The 19,660-nt window shown below is 38.0% G+C and overlaps 1 protein-coding gene across 6 annotated transcripts in view; it reads right to left on the bottom strand.

The window, feature by feature from the left end:
• The window catches only part of TTC29 (tetratricopeptide repeat domain 29), a 364,566-nt gene that overhangs the window by 101,225 nt on the left and 243,681 nt on the right, over window positions 1-19,660 (bottom strand). For all 6 annotated transcript variants that reach the window (XM_059722003.1, XM_059721998.1, XM_059721999.1 and 3 more), the window contains one exon: window positions 8,133-8,224. In XM_059722003.1, the coding sequence (XP_059577986.1) occupies window positions 8,133-8,224 (92 nt within the window). The remainder of the gene's footprint in view (window positions 1-8,132; window positions 8,225-19,660) is intronic.

Genomic DNA, 19,660 nt, shown 5'->3' with positions numbered 1-19,660 from the left:
TTCTAATTAAACTTTTATTGAGATGGTTTCTTTACATATAGCAACAGACTACAGCTGAGCATCTTTCCCTGTGTCTCATGTGAGTCTTATTTTGCAATGGTCCATAGAAATGAATTTAATAATTTGCTTTGGGATGAAATTTGAAATCCAGTTCTGTTTTCATCTGCATAGATGTTGCTTCTCTGATACTTAGTGACCACTAAGGGAAAATTAGGCCCTTTGGCTTTGCCATAAATTTGTAGAATATGGTATTATTTTTCAGTACCAAAAGTGAAAAAGAGATGATTACTTCACATGGGTTTTCTAAGATTCCCTCACTCTTAAAGTGATGTTTTATTTAATCAGTACTTGATCACACATTTTTGTACACAAGCTAGACCCAAACCTAGCAACCAAATCAGAGCAGGGGATGATGTTTGCTCTTACATTTTTCTGTTCCTGTCCTTAATGAGAATCACTTTCTACATTAGAATCCTTTCCTCTCTTGAATATCAGCTGCAATATAATGGCAGTAACTCTAAAGTCGTGTATGCTGATAACCTCCCTTAGAATGTAATGCCGCACTTTGGCTGGGTAGACCACAGGCTGCAGCAGTCATATAGCCTACTCTATAAGCTGTGGCTTGCAGGTGTCACCTAGAAATCCCAATGAGATCTAAGCAACCTGAGGTCACTTCTGAATCTAGGTTGAAAAGTGGCTAATGTACTCTGACAATAACATTTGCACATATTTTTTAATAAAACTGGTCATATTAACAATATAGCAGCTCTGCACTATGGTTACAAGATATGAATCAGCTGCTTGGGTTTGCTAGTGAGTGAGGCACTGCACTCTTTTTCTCTTTAAGGCTGTGAGTGTCACTGCAGCTGACCTCAATATTAACCGTGAACCTGTGTCTCTACTGTGGAAGTATGCTAAATGTCAAGCCAATAAGCCAGCCAAAAAAAAGAAAAAAATGCCAGGCTTAATTTAGAAATGCACAGAAACAGTTTTTATAAGCGAGGAATAACGGTTATTTATTTTCATGCTATTTTAAAACACCTTTAAATTACATTCCACCTGCAAATGACTGACTGAGCCTTATTTAAATTACAGCTTTTAATATAAAACATATTAGAGATACATGTTTCCAGAATTTGGCAGGGCTAAGCCTGCCAGAGTTCCTTAATTGGCTCATGAAAAAAAAAGAGTATTCTAGAGAAGCTCCTGCCACTGAGCAGGAAAAACAGTGAAGCCTCAGTGCAAATCTACAGTATTGTGGTGACCACTTATCTATGTTTGGAGTTAGCTGCATTCTTCCAGTAGGCTGCCAAAATACCCCAAAACTGACAGTGTTTAAAGTGTCAAGGCTGTGTCATAGACACATATTTTTAAATGATTGCTATTCTACTTATTACCATTAGTTATTTAAATAGCACAAGATCTGAAATATATTGATTGCACTGTTAACAACTGCCAAATATCAAAGGGCTTCTAAATTTTAGAATCAGAAGCGCAATTTTTGGAAATCTATCTTTCTTCCAAAAGGGAGAAAAATCAAATATTTCCTGACAGAAGCATAGAACATGATTTATATAAGTTAAAATACAAGGTTAAAGTGTTAGACAAATATTAATTCCAGTTTTTCTAGTTTTCTATATGCAGTGCACAGGTGCAACTTGAACAGCATATTATATGGTATAATCATTAAATCCATTCATCCAGACCTTAGAGAGTTAAAAACATATATTCTGTGGAAAAGGACTCCTCGGTCCAAAGAATGAGAATGAAACAGTGCAGAATATTTGTGTATCAAGGTGATTCCAGTTTCCAACTGGGAAAACAGGACTGTTAACACCCACATCCCTTGACAACTGTCCAATTATGTATATCACACTTGGCCTACTGTTTGCAGTAGAAGTAATCAATAAAGGATGTGGTTGAGTGAACATAGATTTTGGTTGAACCAATGCATGAAAACTTAATCATTTACTCAGAGTGGAGAAATCAAATAGAGCAGAGATGAAACAGCCACTAAGGGGTTTGTTGATTGTGCCACCAAGTTTGTGGGCTGGAGGCTGAAAGTAATAAGGCAAATGGAATCAGTGACAGGAGAAAATGTAAAAAGGTTTTCTTAATTTCATGAATTAATAGAAATGTTTTGATGTATTTTTTGGTCATTTTTGGATATATTATATCAAAGACCTTATGTACCATTTATAGAAATTATGGAAATTATTAGGGCATATCATCTCTCTCAAGCAAACAGAAATTAATTTGATTTATAACAAAAAGATAATTCTTACAGTTTGATCTTTATATATGCCAATCAGCAAAGAGTTCTGCTATCAGATGGTAGCATGGTCTTCCAAAGAAAATCACAGAAATACTGTGTCTTGAGACATCTCCAGTAGCCCAGACAAAGCACTAAAACATATTCTATAGGGAACAATAGACAAGGAAGCACACTCCACTTTGGGTTCAAGAAGCCTTCTGTGGCACAGAACATTTAAAATGAGGTGACCTAGTCTATGCTGCATGAGGTATAAACACATTTTAGGAAACAATCTGAGTTTGAAGTCTGAAGATTACCATGGGTAATTGATTGGTCAAGCCTTCACTGACTCATCCAACATATTCTGAGTGGGTCATTCAGACATGGATGTTTGCCACAGGCCAGAACAATGTGCATTCCAAACTGTGTGAGAGAGGGAACAGGGACTGATGTTTATCAAATGTCTGTTTTAACATTGGGAAAAGGATTCTTTTATACTTGTCTTCCATTTCCTCTGATCCTCTCAGTACTTACTGGACCAGGGTGATCTTATTTATGAACAGATCTACTTATTAGAGCTTTTGGCTTTCCCTCTGAACAAACTTCTCTCAAACCTCTGAACACTTGACAATGCAGCTATTAGATATCTAAGATCAAGCTGTCTTGTATTCATATGTTTGACTCTAGAAAGCTGTCCACTTGGGGAGGGGGTTATGTGGCAAAATGTAACTGGTATAAAGACTCATTTAAGAATGAGACCACAATCTATTACCATATTCATTTCCAGTTATCTTAGAATTTCTCTAGTTTCTGATGGGACAAGGATTTCTTAGGATGATCCATCTGGGATTCTTCTTATCCTTGGGATTTTAATATGTTGCTAACCACATTTATAGAAGGGTCCTCTGAAGCTAATGGGACCTCATGGTCTGTACCTCCCTTATGTATTTTTTCTTAGTGACCATTACTTTTTGAGGGAATATTCTCACAAGGTCTCAGAACTGCAAGGACTGACAAGCAGGAGTGGTGTGCGAAGTGTGCTGTATTTGATTCAGATTTGAATTTGGCCTGATTCAGGGGACTGTGATTTGATTAGTTGATTTGGATTACTGCCCCAATTCGATTAGGCTGAATCTGAAGATTCGATGCTGATTTGGAGAATCAGTGATTCAGCCATAGACACAGCGTTAGATGTTTTTTCTACATACCTCAAGTACCAGGTGCGGCTCATGAATGCTGAGATGGTGTAGCAGATGGAACGGTCCACAGGAGCATGGGTGGGCCCCCTTCCGCATGCTGCCAGGGGACCCTGGCTGTCCCCCCAGACCCAGGAGGCACTAGTCATGGAGCTGAGGGCAGAGGTCCCCCATGCACTCCATGGAGGACCCAGAAGTGGACCAGAAGTGCTTATGATGGAGCTCCTGTGGGACGCTCCATCCGCCCCACCATCTCAGCATTCATGAGCCACCTGGTACCTTGAGGTATATAGAAAAAACATTTAAAGCTATGTCTATGTCTGAATCATCGAATCTCTCCGAATCTCTCCGAATCAATTCGGAGGGTTCTGATTCAACTCGGAGAGATTAAAGGGTCTCTTGATTCAATTTGAATTTGAAGATTCAGCCACCTAATCAGGTCGAATCTTCTTTGAACTAAATCAGTGACCGAAGCTTTGCACAACCCTAATAAGTAGTCCTCCTTACACTATATTTCACAGAGAAAGTGATGCATGGACTTTCCCAAATTTTTTTTATTAAAAGTACATTACCTTTTTACCTTAGTCTACAGCCCAATGGTTCTCAACCTTTCTTGATTTGGGACACACCTCAGGAAATGCCTGCTCTTAACTTCAATCATTTTTTTATTCCAGAAAAATAATATAGCAATTTTTTTGCAAAGAACTCACAAGACCACAGCAGATTGGAATGTTTTTGACACTATGACTTCTTATTTGAAATCTCTAAGTTGATCTTGTGAATTTTCGCACAACTAACAACTAACAAAGTTAATATTGTGTAGCACACTTAAAAGGATATCATGGCACTCCAGCATTCCACACTACCCTACAGGAGAATCACTGCTACCATCAATATCTAATTTGGCAAACTTCATAAGCGTAGATGGTAGATATATATCACATGTAATGGAAGGGCCTTTCATGACTTACTTAGACCTACATTGTTTAGAAAGGCAGACTGCTAGAGACTTTGGGTAAAAATCTAACAGAATAAGCATCTTGGTTCATCATACAGTCTTTTATGTGGCTAAGGTAATTTATCCAATAGTGTTTAAACTACATGGAGTTCCTGTGTGCTGTAAGTCCTTTGGGTGCAATAAATAAAGGATTTAGCAGGCTCAACAGCATAAATTAACATCAATAGCAAACATAAAATCTATGGAGCTGTTACCTATAGTTCAGTTGACACTTTGATGAATCACTAACTTCTCAACACTGCATTAAGAGCAGGTGTTGGTTTCTGAACAATAACAGTGGCCATGTACATGGGTTACATTTCTACCAGAAGAGTTGCAGCTCTCCCAGTAGAAACTACAAGCATACAAGTTTTCATTCAATTTCTCTGGGCAGAAATGTCCCCCTTTTTGGAGAAAGATCTTCTATGTCTCAACCTGGAAGATCTCTTTTGCAAGAGAAACTCTCTCACAAGAATGAACACTTGTACACTCCCAGTATTTCACTGACAAATCTGCCAGGGGTTGCATTTCTATTACTATTTAGTTAGCAGGACTTCTCAGGGTTTTTCCTCCCTCCTGACCAACCCCTCACATATACCTTAGGGACACATTCAGATGAGCACAGCTGTGTGGTATGTGGAGCTGCAGACATGTCTGCAGCAACACACACTGCACATCTTGGTGGTCTCCACATTGTAAGGTAGCAGCACAGAGTGGCAGGGGGAGGGGCGGGGGCAGTGATTCCAGGAGATCCTAGGGTCACAAAAAGCCCATGCAAAAAAAAGCAGAGCGGTGCACACAGGGGCAGTGTGTGTGACCCAAAACCAGAGCCTAGCCAGCCAAAGCCACACTCCAGCTGCTGGCCAGGTTCCAAGTGGTAGATTGCCACTCCTGCAGCCCCAAGAGGATCCCAGGACCCCAGGTAAGGCTGAAGGGGCCAGCTCAGGGCTGGCCCCAGACTCCCCTACCCCACTTGGGGTAACCTGCTGCACACCATAGGGTGCATGCCACAGGTGTTCTCCAAGGAAACAGATGTCCATGCTGACATGGACATGGCCTAGGAGGCTAGCAGACAAGGTAAAGGGTTAAAAGTTTCAAACGGGCTGTAAGACTCAGATCCACAAAGGTGTTTAGGCACCTCACTAGTGTTAACTTTCAAGGAAATGTAGGATAAGACAATATAATTTAGGTTCTTAAAGTGGGACATAAGTAGAATTTAGAAGCCTATGTCCCAAACTGTGACCTTAAATATTTTTCTAAGGTGCTCCCTAAATCTAGAGACATCTAAAGTCTGTAGCACACCAGGTTTTGACATGAAAGTTCCCTAGGTACTTAAAGTTCTACTTCAGAGTATGACCAGTAATGCCTCAGTTTTGAGAGGACTGAGTAGCTCACTGTATATCTGAAAGCAGAGTCCTGTCAGGATCCATAAACTTGGCCTATCTCCAGTGCAGCCTGAGAGGTTTGACTTGGTAGACATTTTCTGAGCATACCTGTTGGACTGGGGTTGGATTGAGCCACTTCAAAGCACAGTCTTTCCCTTCCTTGTTTATGCAGTGGTGTGATGTTTAGAGCACCCAACTTACACATGGGGAAATTGGTTTAAATTCCTACCTCTGCCTAAGGAGAGTCAAGCCTACAGCTCCCCTGTACTTACTACCAGATTATACACTGTATTTAGGATAGGTGGTGGTGGTGATGTATACCTCTTTCATTTCCTCCTGTTCCTCCTTGATGAAAAGACTTAAAAATCCATGGTGCCAAAAAGAAGAAGAGGGAGAGAGAATGTTTCTATGCCTAGTAGTTAGGACAGTTATTGGAGTCCTGAGTTTTAATCCCTAATCCAAGGATTTATTTATGCATTCTACATTAAACAGTCACTGGATAAAATACTGAAATAGACTGGAACACAGGACTTCCCATCACTAACTGAGTGCCATAGCCACTTCACTACAGTCATGTTCTCTCTCTCACCCTCTTCCCCTCCTTCCTATTCATGTTTCATACTTCTGCAAAATAGAACAGCTTTACGAGGAAGGGATGAGATTTACTCCCTCATCAAACCTAGAATAGTCTATTGCTAAGTATGTAGAGAAGTTTCCTTGGAGGTGATTTCTCTTTGTTTTCAAAGAAAAGAGGGACCCTCTGCTTTCATTAAAAAGACCTTTACAGTACCTACTTTCAGGAGATGGTTTTGGACTGTGTCCCCCAAGTGGAGAGACTGCCTGAAGACAGGGGCAGGATTATTGGCACAACCCTGGTCTGAACATTTCCTCTTGGCTAGCTGAAGCCATGCCCTAGTGTGTGCTGTTTTTGTGGATCCTAAGGTGCCTAACTTTTGTCATACATTGCACATGGAGTCTACACATACATCTTAGGGCTATGGATTCCATTACTGAAGTCAGGGTTGTTGGTTGTAGCTGTGTTGGTCTAAGGACACTGGCAGACAAGATTCTTTGGGTAGATGTGATATATTTTATTAGGCCAACTAAATAGTTGGAAAAATTGCTCTTTGCAAGCTTTTGGGCACAAACACTTAAAAATGTAACTTATACACTTAAAACCAAAATCTTCTTGCCCAAAGAAGGGTGTTTGTGCCCAAAAGCTATCAAAGAACAATTCTTCCGACTATTTAGTTGATCTAATACAAGATATCACCTCTACCGAAAGAACCTTGTCTGCATTAAGGCAGTCAGGCACCTAAACAGTAAGTGGCACAATGCCCAGTGTCACAATGCCAAATTCTTTTGTGAATTTGTACTTACATCACTTAAAAATACTTTTGAAAAAATGTACCTTGCATCACTAAAAAAAATAAAGCAGGTGCTTGACAGTAGCAACGTTGTTCCCTGAATACTTTCAGAATGAGAAAGAAAATGTAAGCTTTGTCTGACCAGCCTCTCTTCTCCACTCCCACCTGCTACAGTTGCTTCTCTCCTTTATAAATGTTAATTTTATGAAGAGGAAGAGTCTCTAAACATTTTGCCATTCTACAGCGGGCATCATATATGCTCATCACTACAGGATGAGTCAAGGATAAGCCATAAACCTTAACATTGAAGTTCCTTTTATTGATCATATGTTAATTGCCCTGTGTTTTATTGCATCAATGATTTTTTGTAAAAAGCTCAGTTCTGATTTCAAAGTAATTATTTTGCATAAGCTTTAAAGATTCATATTCCGAACTGAAACAATAGAGCAAGACTAGAATCATATTTGTAACAAATATTTTACCATTATGTGCTCAAAACACAAAGGTCTCCATGGAAAAAGGGATGTAGAACATTAAATGGAAACTTCCCTTAAAAAAGTTCTAGAAAGGTTACACTGAGGCACTTAGTGAAGCATACTGTATTTTTTTAGGCTTTCTGCTTTTTAACCTATAAAATATGCTGAGATTTCTATCTTTCAGCAAGGCCTTTTCTAAACGTTTCAAAAATAAAAACTCCACAAAAATAACAACAGAGAGATCATGGTTTAGAGGTAAAGAAAAGCTTTGATCATACACTTTTAAAAAACTGGGCTGGTTTAAAATAACTTACAATGAAAGGGTCACTTACTGTAGGAAGGGTACTGCTTAAAATTTAAGCAGTCAGTAATGGGAAGCGACAGACCTCTAACAATTTAAGTTTTTCACAGTTGAATGAATCTGTACTGACAGCAAGACAAGGATGTGCTAACCTACCTTACCAGGACCTTGGCTATAGCTTGATATGCTCTCCCTAGGCCAACCATATCACACAGTGCTGTGGAAATTTCTATGTAGGTGTTCAGATTCTGCGGGGACAGGAAAGGAAACAAACAAACAAACATAGTATCAGACATTTCTGCTTTTGATTTAGAGTCATTCTGTCCACAAAAGATGCAAAAGTAATGCTATTTTCATATGATTATATGCCATTTTCATTATCTATAACAAGAATAGTTTTTCTATAACCACTTTTGTCTGATATAGTATTTCACTTATATACACACACACCACAATTACAAATAATTAGCACAGTGATACCCAATATATTTAAATATTCATATTTTGGCATTACAGAAAAACAAATATTCCATGACCCACAATATGCTTTCCTTATTTATAATTTAATAGATTTAAAGGGATTTACATATTTTGTAGAAATTTGTGAATTGATATCTGAAGATTGCATTCTCCAAATGCACTTATGGTATATTTTAGCACCATACACTTATATATACATTCTTTTTCTTTAAACCTGCCACTATGAGGACTCTTTTGATACAACTCCTAATGCATAAATGAAACTGAATAACTAGTAGATTATAAATTGAAATTTAAGCTTACTCTTAAAAAAGATTATTGTAAATCATCTCACTATCTGCACACAATTTATCTATTATCTTCTAAATAATTAGAATCCTAATTATTTCTGCACACAAGCAATTTGTTAATACTTGTTTGGAATGTACTTCATTAATATGACCTCTTTTACAATCAAAGGATTACAGCTGCCACAGAAAAACATATGATCTTAATTTAATTTAACACTGGCATCACCTGTATTGCATAATTTCCCTTTTCATCCATATATTTTTCCAATGGGGATGAGAAGAGAATGCATATAAAATGAAATCCCTTTCCTTCCTCCCTCCTTCTTTGTTCCTTGACCCAACCTATTACACACATGAGAAAACAGGAAATCTCTGAAGACTATCTATGGAAATCCTTTTTGCACATTTCCAAGAAAGGATTAGCGAATGTCATTTACCAGATTTCAAGGGGGATGGGAAGTGTCTCAAGACCCACAACAGTACCCTCTCCAACCCATAGTACTTGGATCTGGCAGTTTATGTTATGGCAGAGAATAGGGCACTTTCATTAAGACCTTAAATCTTTTTATGTGGTAGCTGGTTCAAAGAGGAATTTCTGTGCGCCAAGCATACAGTACTTTTATTACCACTTCCCCCATTCAAATTTCTCAGTGTCTGCTATGCATCCACTGGCATGCAAATGGGTAGGAGCATCACTCCTCTATGAACATTTTTCCTGTTTGGGGTCATCTAAACTATACAGGCACTGAAAAGCAACATTTATTAATGTGCATTGTGCCTCACTGACAATTTCAACATTCAGCAGTATTGCTTCCTGTGTTTTGAAGGTAATTGTAGAGTGAAGATATTGATGCAAGTGAGATGACATGAAAAATAAAATGAGAGACACTGGTGATAAGGCCTAATAGCATCATCTTGGAACTCTTGCTTGGTTGAACCCACTGTGATATTAGAGTTTTCAAGACCTTCATGGCCTACTGTTCTGGGCTCCCTATCACTACCACCCAATAGAGGATTTTATACTGATGGCATGGCTGACCCACCCATCTAGATATACTGTGAAATAAATGTTGAGAGACATAGTCCCTCCAGGAAATGAAAAGAAAAATGGGATCCCTGCTGACTTCCCTTGGAAGTCAATCCCCTGCTATCATGACTCCATGATGGGGTTATTGTGTGAGAGACAGCTGCTGGGCATAGTCACTGGGCGTTCCACATCATAGTAAGAAAAGCACAGCCTGTCTAAATCCTGCATATCCCTGAATGAGATAGCAGTAGTCTGAGCAGATGGCAATGGGCAATAAAGTTCATGGGATGAGTGGGAGGTTAGTAATGTGGGGCGCAGAGTGGAGAAAGGTAGAGGAGAGATGTATTATTCTGAAATCAGTCAGAAGGCAGGGTAGATATGCACCGTTATAGACTAACTAAATAGCATATATATTAGAGAAAGAGAGAGCATGGGCAAGTGCATACATACAAGAGCAAGCACAAGCTTTCATGAATCCAAGTTCACTTCAGAATGAACGTAACTAGTTAGAACATGGCAAGGAGTTACTGAGGAGCTAGTAATGTAGAATGGTGCACAGAAGTATGTCAGAGCTGAGTGAAGAGGCTGATGATGAGTCAGTGTACTAGATAAAGGATGTGGTTGAGTCAGAAGGGCATGTGTAACATAAGCAGAGGATGATAAATGTCTGAGAGAGAGCTGGGGGAGCAAGTAAGTTTTACAACTGTGGCAAGTATGAAGAAGCATCAAACTCCATAAAAGGAGCCGAGGTGGACCACGGTGAGGGGACCTATGTTCTTTCTATCTTTGGAGGTTTATTCCTTCTGCTCATATATACTGGAGTTTAAACTGCCCTTCTAATCAAAGTTGCTCCATCCTGATAGTAGAGTACTTTGTAGAAAGTAGAGCCTATATGCCATTTTTTCCAATTTGTGCTAAGGACATGGTTGTCTAGAGTAAAGGATCTTCTGTAATGATGGTAAGGCAGTCATGGAACAGATAAGTAATTAGGGCTGAAGGGCCACATAGTCTCTGTGTGTTTAGGTACATTTGCTGCAAGATAGAAACACCATAGAATTTAGCATCTGTATCATAAATGGGAAGAAGGAAGAAATTAATCTTACTATATGATTTTTGTGGAAGTCTCTTTCTGGTAACATATACAATGCAACCTGTTGAACATAACTTGTGGTACTCTCCTTTACTTGAGATCAAAGTAAATATATTCTTCTGATTATATTATATATAATGATAATATAATGATTATATATACATAATGATATATGTATTATACATACATAATGATATGGATGATATACAAGATTATCCATACTGCTAATGTACATTAACAAGATTTTTTTTGCATACCTGCATGAATATGACTGATGAATTTCCTGGTGAATAATCAAAAGAATGAAAGGCAGGATTTTGTGAGTTTAGGAGTTACTGGAGGTGTTTAAAGTATGTTTTTAAAAAATTGCTCTGCATACAAAGGTCTGAGAAAAGCAGACTGCTGAAATGCATTAACTGGATATTTCTAGATCCATCATCTCTACATTTTCAGATAAAGGTTAATATTTCTGAACTTCTGAAATCTAGTGGAATGAGTTCATACTCAGTGTACAGTCAAATTGATTGTATTATTGTACAGTTCTTGAAATAATAATAAACAGCTACATTCTATTTGTTTTGCACTTTCTAAAAGAAAGTATAACGTATACCTATAAGAAGGAAAAAATAGTTGTGGCACTGATTTTATCAAAAAACTCTTCCTATCCTATGACAGCAATAAAGTTTCAACTTCCTACTATCTGACTTAAAAGCATGAATGTTATACGCTAACAAAGCAGGCTCAAATAAAACATATTTCTTTTCTTGACAAAGATTTTTTCCTGCCTCCTGGGATGTGGCAGGAAAATCTCATGGTAGATCAGAGCAGGGAGTTGTAATATTATGTGTCCTGCACGTGTGGACTGAAGCTAATAGTGACCTACCACCACCACAGAGGAGGAGTAAAAACGCAGACATTTTGAGTGTGACAGAAAGACCCCAGGATACACGGTAAGTTGCCCTGATGCAGGCATCTTCAGAGCAATATAGAGAGGCAGCTTGGACTGCATTTTCCATAGTGTTAATATGTTTTTTAAAAGTCAGACTCCAGGATGCAGAGGGAAAAAGGGACTGAAATTTGACCCCACATAGTGTAAAAGAACAGTGTCATACAACAGGTGAGGGAAATTTCCTATTCCCACCTTCCTTACCAGTAAAGCTGGACTCATCATTCACCTTGAACTTTATTTCTTCTATTCAGTCTTCTCCACATCACAATAATACTTGAATGCATTATCATCTGAACACCATCTTCCTTTATTCACACTTTCTCTCCTCTCACTTGGATTACTGGAAGTCTTTGACCTCTTGGAGTGCTAGTTCTTGAGACTTCAGAACATAAACAATAGTGTGACTCCACCTTTATTCATGTGCAAAGAAATATGACATTTCTTCATCCTCAAAGAGCTCACTATAGTCCACAAGTCACTCACCTGAGTTCTAAAACTCCAGTCTTATTCCTGCCAGCTTTACAGTTTCTCTCTCACTCTGCCTCTCTCTCTCTCTCTTTCTCCCTTTCCTGCTGCTTCTGCTTGTTTAGTTACAATTCTGTCTTTTATGCCTTTCACATTCTTGTTATTTTTGGCATGGGAATTACCTCTCTCTGTCCTTTTGGGATGCAGACCAATCATCTTTCCATCTACTTTCAAATATCAGCTATACACATCTTCACATTATTGCTTGAATTTATATGTTTTCCTGTTCTCTTTTTCACCAAATTGATTTAGGAGTAAATAATTTTTAAACATGTAGATTTTCTGAAGTGTTTTACAAGGGTACAAGTGAAGGGTACAATTATGAAGAAATTATAAACAAGACATCCTATATGCCATTGCACTGTTGAACTGTAAATGTTTATATATATATATATCACAAGATTACTTTTCTAAAATAGTCTGCCAGTGCCCCAATGATTTAATTTTTTTTAATGTTGGAAGTGCAAGGGAGTATCACATTCTTACTTAGAGGTGGTTGGAACATTCCTAATGACATCTTTTTTCATTGGGGAATGCTGATTCATTGATACTAGAGATTTAATTAGGAATGTACTCATTTTGAAAAACCTTTTACTGGAAAATGGCCAAGATGGAATTTCTGCTCAACATCTAATATAAAACCATAGGCTGCGTCCAGGTAAGTGTAGACATGTGGTATGTGGCGCAGCAGACCCATTTGCAGTGCCCCACCCTGCTAACTTGCAGCATGGGGGATTTTTTTGATCCTGGGACATCCTGGGGTCAAAAAAAACCATACCAAAAATAAGCCGGGCAATGCATGTGGCAGCAGCACATGCTACCCCAAACTGGAGCCTGGCCAGCCAGAGCCATGTTCCAGCTGCTGGTCAGGCTCCCAGTTGCAGGAGTGCTGTGGCTAGAGCTCCCTGAGGCCCCCAGAACCCCAGGTAAGGCTGCTGGGGTGAGCACAGTTGCTGACCCCAGCCTCCTTTACCCCACCTGGGGTAACCTGCCGTGCACCAGAGTGTGCATGGCACAGGCATTCCTTAGGGACAAGCAGCAGTGGCACAAAGTGTGCTGCTACTACTTGTCTCCAGGGAATGCCTGTGCTATGCACGCCACATGTGCCACAGCATTCTCCAATGAAAAAATATTCGTGCTGATCTGGATGTGGCCATAATGGTTTGTGGGTTAGGGCCCCACACCTGTGATGCGTGACACCTAAGTTTGAGACCCTGCTTTGACTCTATTGCAGAGTGCAAGCACAATGTCTGTGTATCACTTACATCTTTAAAATAGGGATTACAAGATGCAAAGTCTTCTTCGTGGTCTTTGTCAAATGAAATATTAGTTATGGTTATAAGTATAAGATCACTAGAATCCCTTCTTGTCTATCTTTAGCTCTGAATTAGTATGAAAGCTTGTGATTTATTAACAAATGTCTTTGCTCAATACAGAAGAACCAAATATATTATAATTTACCAAACTTGTAAAACTATTTAAACAAAACAAATGCACATACCCTTAGGCTTCAGAGAATAAACAGTATGAAAGTTATTCCCAATAAAATATATCTTTCTAAACAAAAAAGTTGTAAGTACCCATGTAGTGAATGATTTTAGACACTTCAGTCCTACTGTCATCTTTAGGAATCGTATGGCTAAAATTTCATATGCTCCCAAATGTTCAAAGGAGGGTGTGCCTTATGAATTTTATTGGAAAATTTCTTCATCCCAACAATAGTCCTTAGAAGTAGTCAGTGGGCATATCTACATTAGATTTAGTATAATGAGCATTAGCAGCACTTAAAAAGCATTCATCTGTGCTATTGCATAGTAGCACTGATTATGGCACATTAAGTTAGTACCTGTAATAACTTAAAGTTAGTAATAACAGGTACTAACTTAATGTGCCATATGATGTATTAATGAATATGTAGACATATGCAGCATGGGCTAGATTGGCTCCTCAATGACTTCAGTGGAGTGCCACTGATGCAAACCAGGTGCAAAACATAATTCCATGGAGAATGTTGCCCTCTCTCTTTCATAACACCAAAATGGGTATATATTGATCTCTCTCAGAAAAGGAAGTAGGCTGTGTTAGAACTTGACATGAATGTATGGAGATAATGGAGTGGAAAGTGAGAATCTATGGCAAGAATTTATGTTGAAAAAATCCAAGTTAACAAAAGATTAATGTCGCTACCAATATTTTATCACTTTGCTAAAATATATTGCTCTGGCAAAAAAGAGACAGAATGTTACTGATCTATGCTATTATAACTTTGAAAAACACAAAATCCAGTTCTGCTTCCAGCTTTGCACTTGGAATTGTTGTCAAATTTTATTGGAAATACATTTATTTTGATTTCTGACACTTTAACTCTGTTCAGTCATTTCACAGCTGGTGAGCAGTAAAGATGCTTCTGCCTCATTTACAGTTCTTGAACATGATTCAGACAATCAACCGCAACATTAGTCAAAGAGATCACTAGCTAATGATTTCTGACAAGCACTGCAGTAACACGCTAAGGCCCAGAATGGGCAGCAGCATCTTGAGAATATTTTACTGGAGCCAACAATAGGTGTTGGTAGACAGACGATGCAAGTGGGGGCAAGATGCTTGATCTCATATCACTTAGTTACCTCTTGTACACTTTCAGGAAAAGCATGTTGTTCTGACATGCAGTAAATAGTCTTCCCTACACATATAATTTGGTTGAGAGAGATACATTGGACCTGCATAGGCATTTTAACCTGCAACACACCGAGTTTACAAGATGTGTCAAAGAACTTTAAATTTTGTTGATACTATTTTTTTAAATTACTGTATCTAGAGCTGTGACTCAGATCACAGGAAGAAAAATTCACTAATAATTCCCTCTCTCAGTTTTCTTGAATTGCTACTGGTTTGGGGTGGAGTTTAAATATTCACCATAGAAGGAAAAGGGGTTGGTCCCTAAACCTTTTCGAAGGTGAGATAATTTGCCAAAAACAGTGACATCGCACTAACGAAGACATGCTTTTACCCTGGTTCTGCAGTTTTCAGCTGCAGCTGCTCCTAGCAGTCCATTTACGATGGACATTTCACACTACAGAAGGGCTCTACAGGAAAGCTACCAGAGCCCCAGGCTGCATTAATTTTTCTTCAGATTCCCTATGGGGCTGGGAGTGGCATATGTCATTCTGACCCTGGCTTGCCCCCTTGTTATGAATGAGATACTCTCTGCATATGGATCAACAGGGCATGAATTATATCAGAATATACACACAGAGTATACTGACTCTGCTTAGAGTAAGATAAAAATAGATACTCTGCTTGTATGATTTTATTTGGAATTATGTTCAAGTTTTTGGAGTCGCGTATTGTGGCTCTTACTCAGTTTTGCCTCAGATAAATTTCTTTTTGGTGTTAATCTGGCTTTCATCTATCCATACAGTACCCATCATCATAGTTTGAGTATTGACATGCCTTCATACCTACCTGAACTGGATCTAAGCAAAATATGAAGATGGATTTCATTATATGGACCTTGCTGAATGACTACACCGCCTAAAATGCGAAGTAGGTGAAGTAAAATGGCAATCAGCAAAAATTATTCTTACTATTTAGTGTATTTATTGTGGTAGTACACATGTGTTGTCTCCTAGCAGAATCAAGGTTGTGTTCTGCTTGGCCCTACAAGCAACGCGGAGCTTGGGTACCTACCCCAAAGAATTTATGATCTCTCACCCCAGTCCTAAAAAACATATATGGGAAATTTTAAGTGGGAAATTTTCAGTATGTGAACAGGCATACTGAAACCACATGCTCCAAGTTATTCATTTTAGTTCACTGATTGCAGAATTACAGCATTGGAAAGAAGAATAATTTACAAATATCTTGATGATCTATTAATATAAAGCACGCATTTCTTAGATTTCTGTATAGTTCATATGTAATGTATATTACTATATGTACTATATTTGGAATTTAATTGATGGCATGCAAATGACAAGTAACTGAACAACAAAAAACTTATTCCATGGATGTATTCTCACTGACCTTAAGGGGGCCAGGAATTAATTCACATGCTTGTTCTTCTGCTTTACTGAGGCCTTAAAAAACAAAAAGTGGAATAGGTAGTTATCTAATTTTTCTTACTTCTCCCCTCATCCTTCTTTCTCTTCTACTTTTCTTTTTCATGATTTTTTGCATCTCCATCAGACGAAATAGCAACTCTTAACTCCAGTTCCTTAATTTCAATTCTTCATTCCAACAGTTTTGTAGCAATGTGCTTATTGCTTTACAGTTTCCTTAGTTTCCCTTGTATAAGGTCTGATTAAACAACTCAAGCAATTCCTTCATTAAAGAGTTCAATACAAGCCTCAAAAAGCAAACATTTTAGTATGTTATTTCTGTAGAATTTGAAACCTTTACTGTATAAGCCATTATTCTGGCAAAGGTTGCTGTAACCCTTATTTAGAACCAGAATGTAATGTTTTCAAACCAGCCCTTGTGGACATATTTCTTCAAAATAAAGTATGGTATAACAATCTGGAGTGAAGAAGCTTCATTTGTTACCCTTTAATAATGATATAAGAGGAAAAAACAGTTTATGTATCCTTTCCATCCTGACAGATGTGACAATGGCTGGAAATGCGATGCCTGCCAAGAGCTTTTATCAAGTATGTTATAACAACCAGTAATAAGTGTAAATAATAAATGGCTATGATCTTATGGGAAACAGTGGCAATACTAAACAATTTTTGGTGCTTGCTGATGGAGGTCTGCTAGTCTTGGAATTCCCTGGCTTCCCAGTAGAGTTTTGGCCTGACAATAAACAACAGTTTAATACTTTATCTAATCCCAGCCAGGAGGTGAGTTCAACAGCAAGCTTTTGCAGATGTTCACATCCAATAATCTATCCATAATTGATGAAACAGGGAGGTCAGATGTAATGGTTGCTACTATTCCAGCAACAAATAAATGGTTATTGACAAAACAAGCCAGTGTGGCGCTGAGTGCTGAGCAGTGACAAGCATGAAACAGTGCTGAGACAGAGGTAGTGATGAGAATACAGCCCTTCATCTTGAGAATTTCTCAATATGATGTGTGGCATAAGGGCCACGCTGACACATAAGCAGATGGAGGTGACTTGTAGAGGAAAAATGAGATTCCTCAAGTACATAAAAGACAAAGACAGGCAGAGGCGGAGAAGGAAACAATGAGAGAGGGGTGGAAAAGACTGGAGACTTGGGTAAGTACAAATACATGAACTGTTCAGAAATGCCTTTGTATAGCACCACTGTGATCCAGATGTCTGGATTGCTTTTATCACAGTACTGTGTCTACACTAATATACCTGGCTGTCAAATTGCTGTAGCCTCCTAAGACCCTAATGTTATAGTCTATGCATGTTCATGCTTCAATGCCCATAACTTCTTACTACTAAGCGTCTATAAATATTCTACTTAACACTTACTGATATCTTTATTTTACCCACAAAGGAGTTTGACATACCTATATTTTTCCTGGAGAAAATAACTAAAAATATCAAGTTATCTAAACATAGACAGAAAAAAATGAGATAAAACAAAAGATACTTTAAAAGCTGTTTAAAGAATGAAATGTTTCTATGCAGAAATGAAAGCTGAAAGTAACATTGTCATTCTTAGAAAACCTTGCATTTTAAAACCTTAACCTTTATAAGAAATCTAGTAAAAGGATTAATATACTATATTTTTATTGACTGAATATAACTTGAGTCATTTACATGCAAATAAACATTTGAAACCACGTGCATCCATTTCAATGCTAAAAGACAATATTTTTACAATGTTTACTGTGTAATATTCTAATATGAAAAACAGTAGAATGAAATGGTGGCCATTATTGCTATATGTAGTCATAAAAAGATTTCAGACAGAAATATTTTAAATATTAATATTACTAAAATCACTTAAAGCACTAAGGAATGTTAAATCGATTTATTTAGAAGTACAATTTATTTCACACTTCCCTACCAATTCTTTTGATCAGCTTTGAAATAATATATAAGCTGAAAGCAAAACAGCAAAACAAACTGCTACTGGCAATGAAATAGCAAGCTCCAGGTTTTATAGTATAAACTGGCATATTGCAATGTTTTAGTTTTTCAAGTTATTCATCTGCCTGTCAAAACATAATTGTTCAGATTCCTTAAGATCTGCTGCCTGGATTGTAAACCTCTCCCTTACTCCCATATATCTATTAAGGTCCTGATGCAGCAAACTTCTTCAGCATGTGCTTAATATTAAATATATGAATCATTCCAGAGAAATCAACATGCTGAAATGTAAGGACTTGCTTAAAGAAATGCATTGCTGGATCAGGGCATGACTTTAAAATTTAAGAAATTAATTTAATCATAATTTTAATACTTTATTCATAACCTATTATAAAATGCTTTTTTGATCCTGCTTTGTCATGGTAATTATACAAGCTATGCAAAATATCTGAAATCAAAATGAGAAAACCCTCAAAATGTTTACATATTTGTATGTCATTCTGAAACTGAAATTCCCCAGTTTCAGTGGAAATCCATATAAACACATATTTTTTACTCAAAAAGGTCGTTTTTTACTTAAATCAGGCCTATTTTGAGTTTGAAATGTATATTTGTCAAAAATAAAATTCATGGCCTTGTATTAGTACAACTACTCCATTTTTCAATACATATTAAACATTCAGTTGTTGGCATCAAATCATCTCAAATGAACTCTTAAGTTTTTTTTTTCCCACAAAATATATTTCAGACTTTTTCTATAGCTCTGAGTATCAGATGTAGCAGATTTTTTTAAACAAAAAGATTAACCACACAAGACAGCGGGCGCATCTAAACAAAACTAATTCTACTGCACATTAGTGCATCATGGCAAAAGCTGTTTTAATGGGCTAATACACAGTAGAATTAGTCTACTGTACATTAAGCATAACAAAAAGACCGTGTGCTTTTGCTACTGCGCAGTAGCACCAGGTACTGCTCACTAGTTAATACCTCATATTAGAGGTACTAAACTAAATGCACAGTAGCAGTGGCACATTAATGCATATATAGACACGCCCAGCATATACTGTTTAGTTCAGGGGTGCTCAACCCCTGTCCCACGGGCCGGATCTGGCTCCTGGTGCTATGTCATCTGGCCTTCAGGGCCACTGCCCTACTTCTGTCAAATTTCTGCACACATGGGGAATCCCACAGGCTGATCAGACCCACAGGGCAGTGTATGGTCCAATCCCAGTGCACAGGACCTGATTCCGGAGTGTGGGGCCCAATGTGTATGATGCTGAGTGAGGGTGGCACAGGGCCTAATCTACAAA

The sequence above is a fragment of the Alligator mississippiensis genome, chromosome 2 (assembly GCF_030867095.1).
Source record: "Alligator mississippiensis isolate rAllMis1 chromosome 2, rAllMis1, whole genome shotgun sequence".
NCBI lineage: Eukaryota > Metazoa > Chordata > Crocodylia > Alligatoridae > Alligator > Alligator mississippiensis.
Note: the sequence above shows the minus strand (reverse complement) of the source record. Positions and strands in the feature narration are given on the sequence as shown.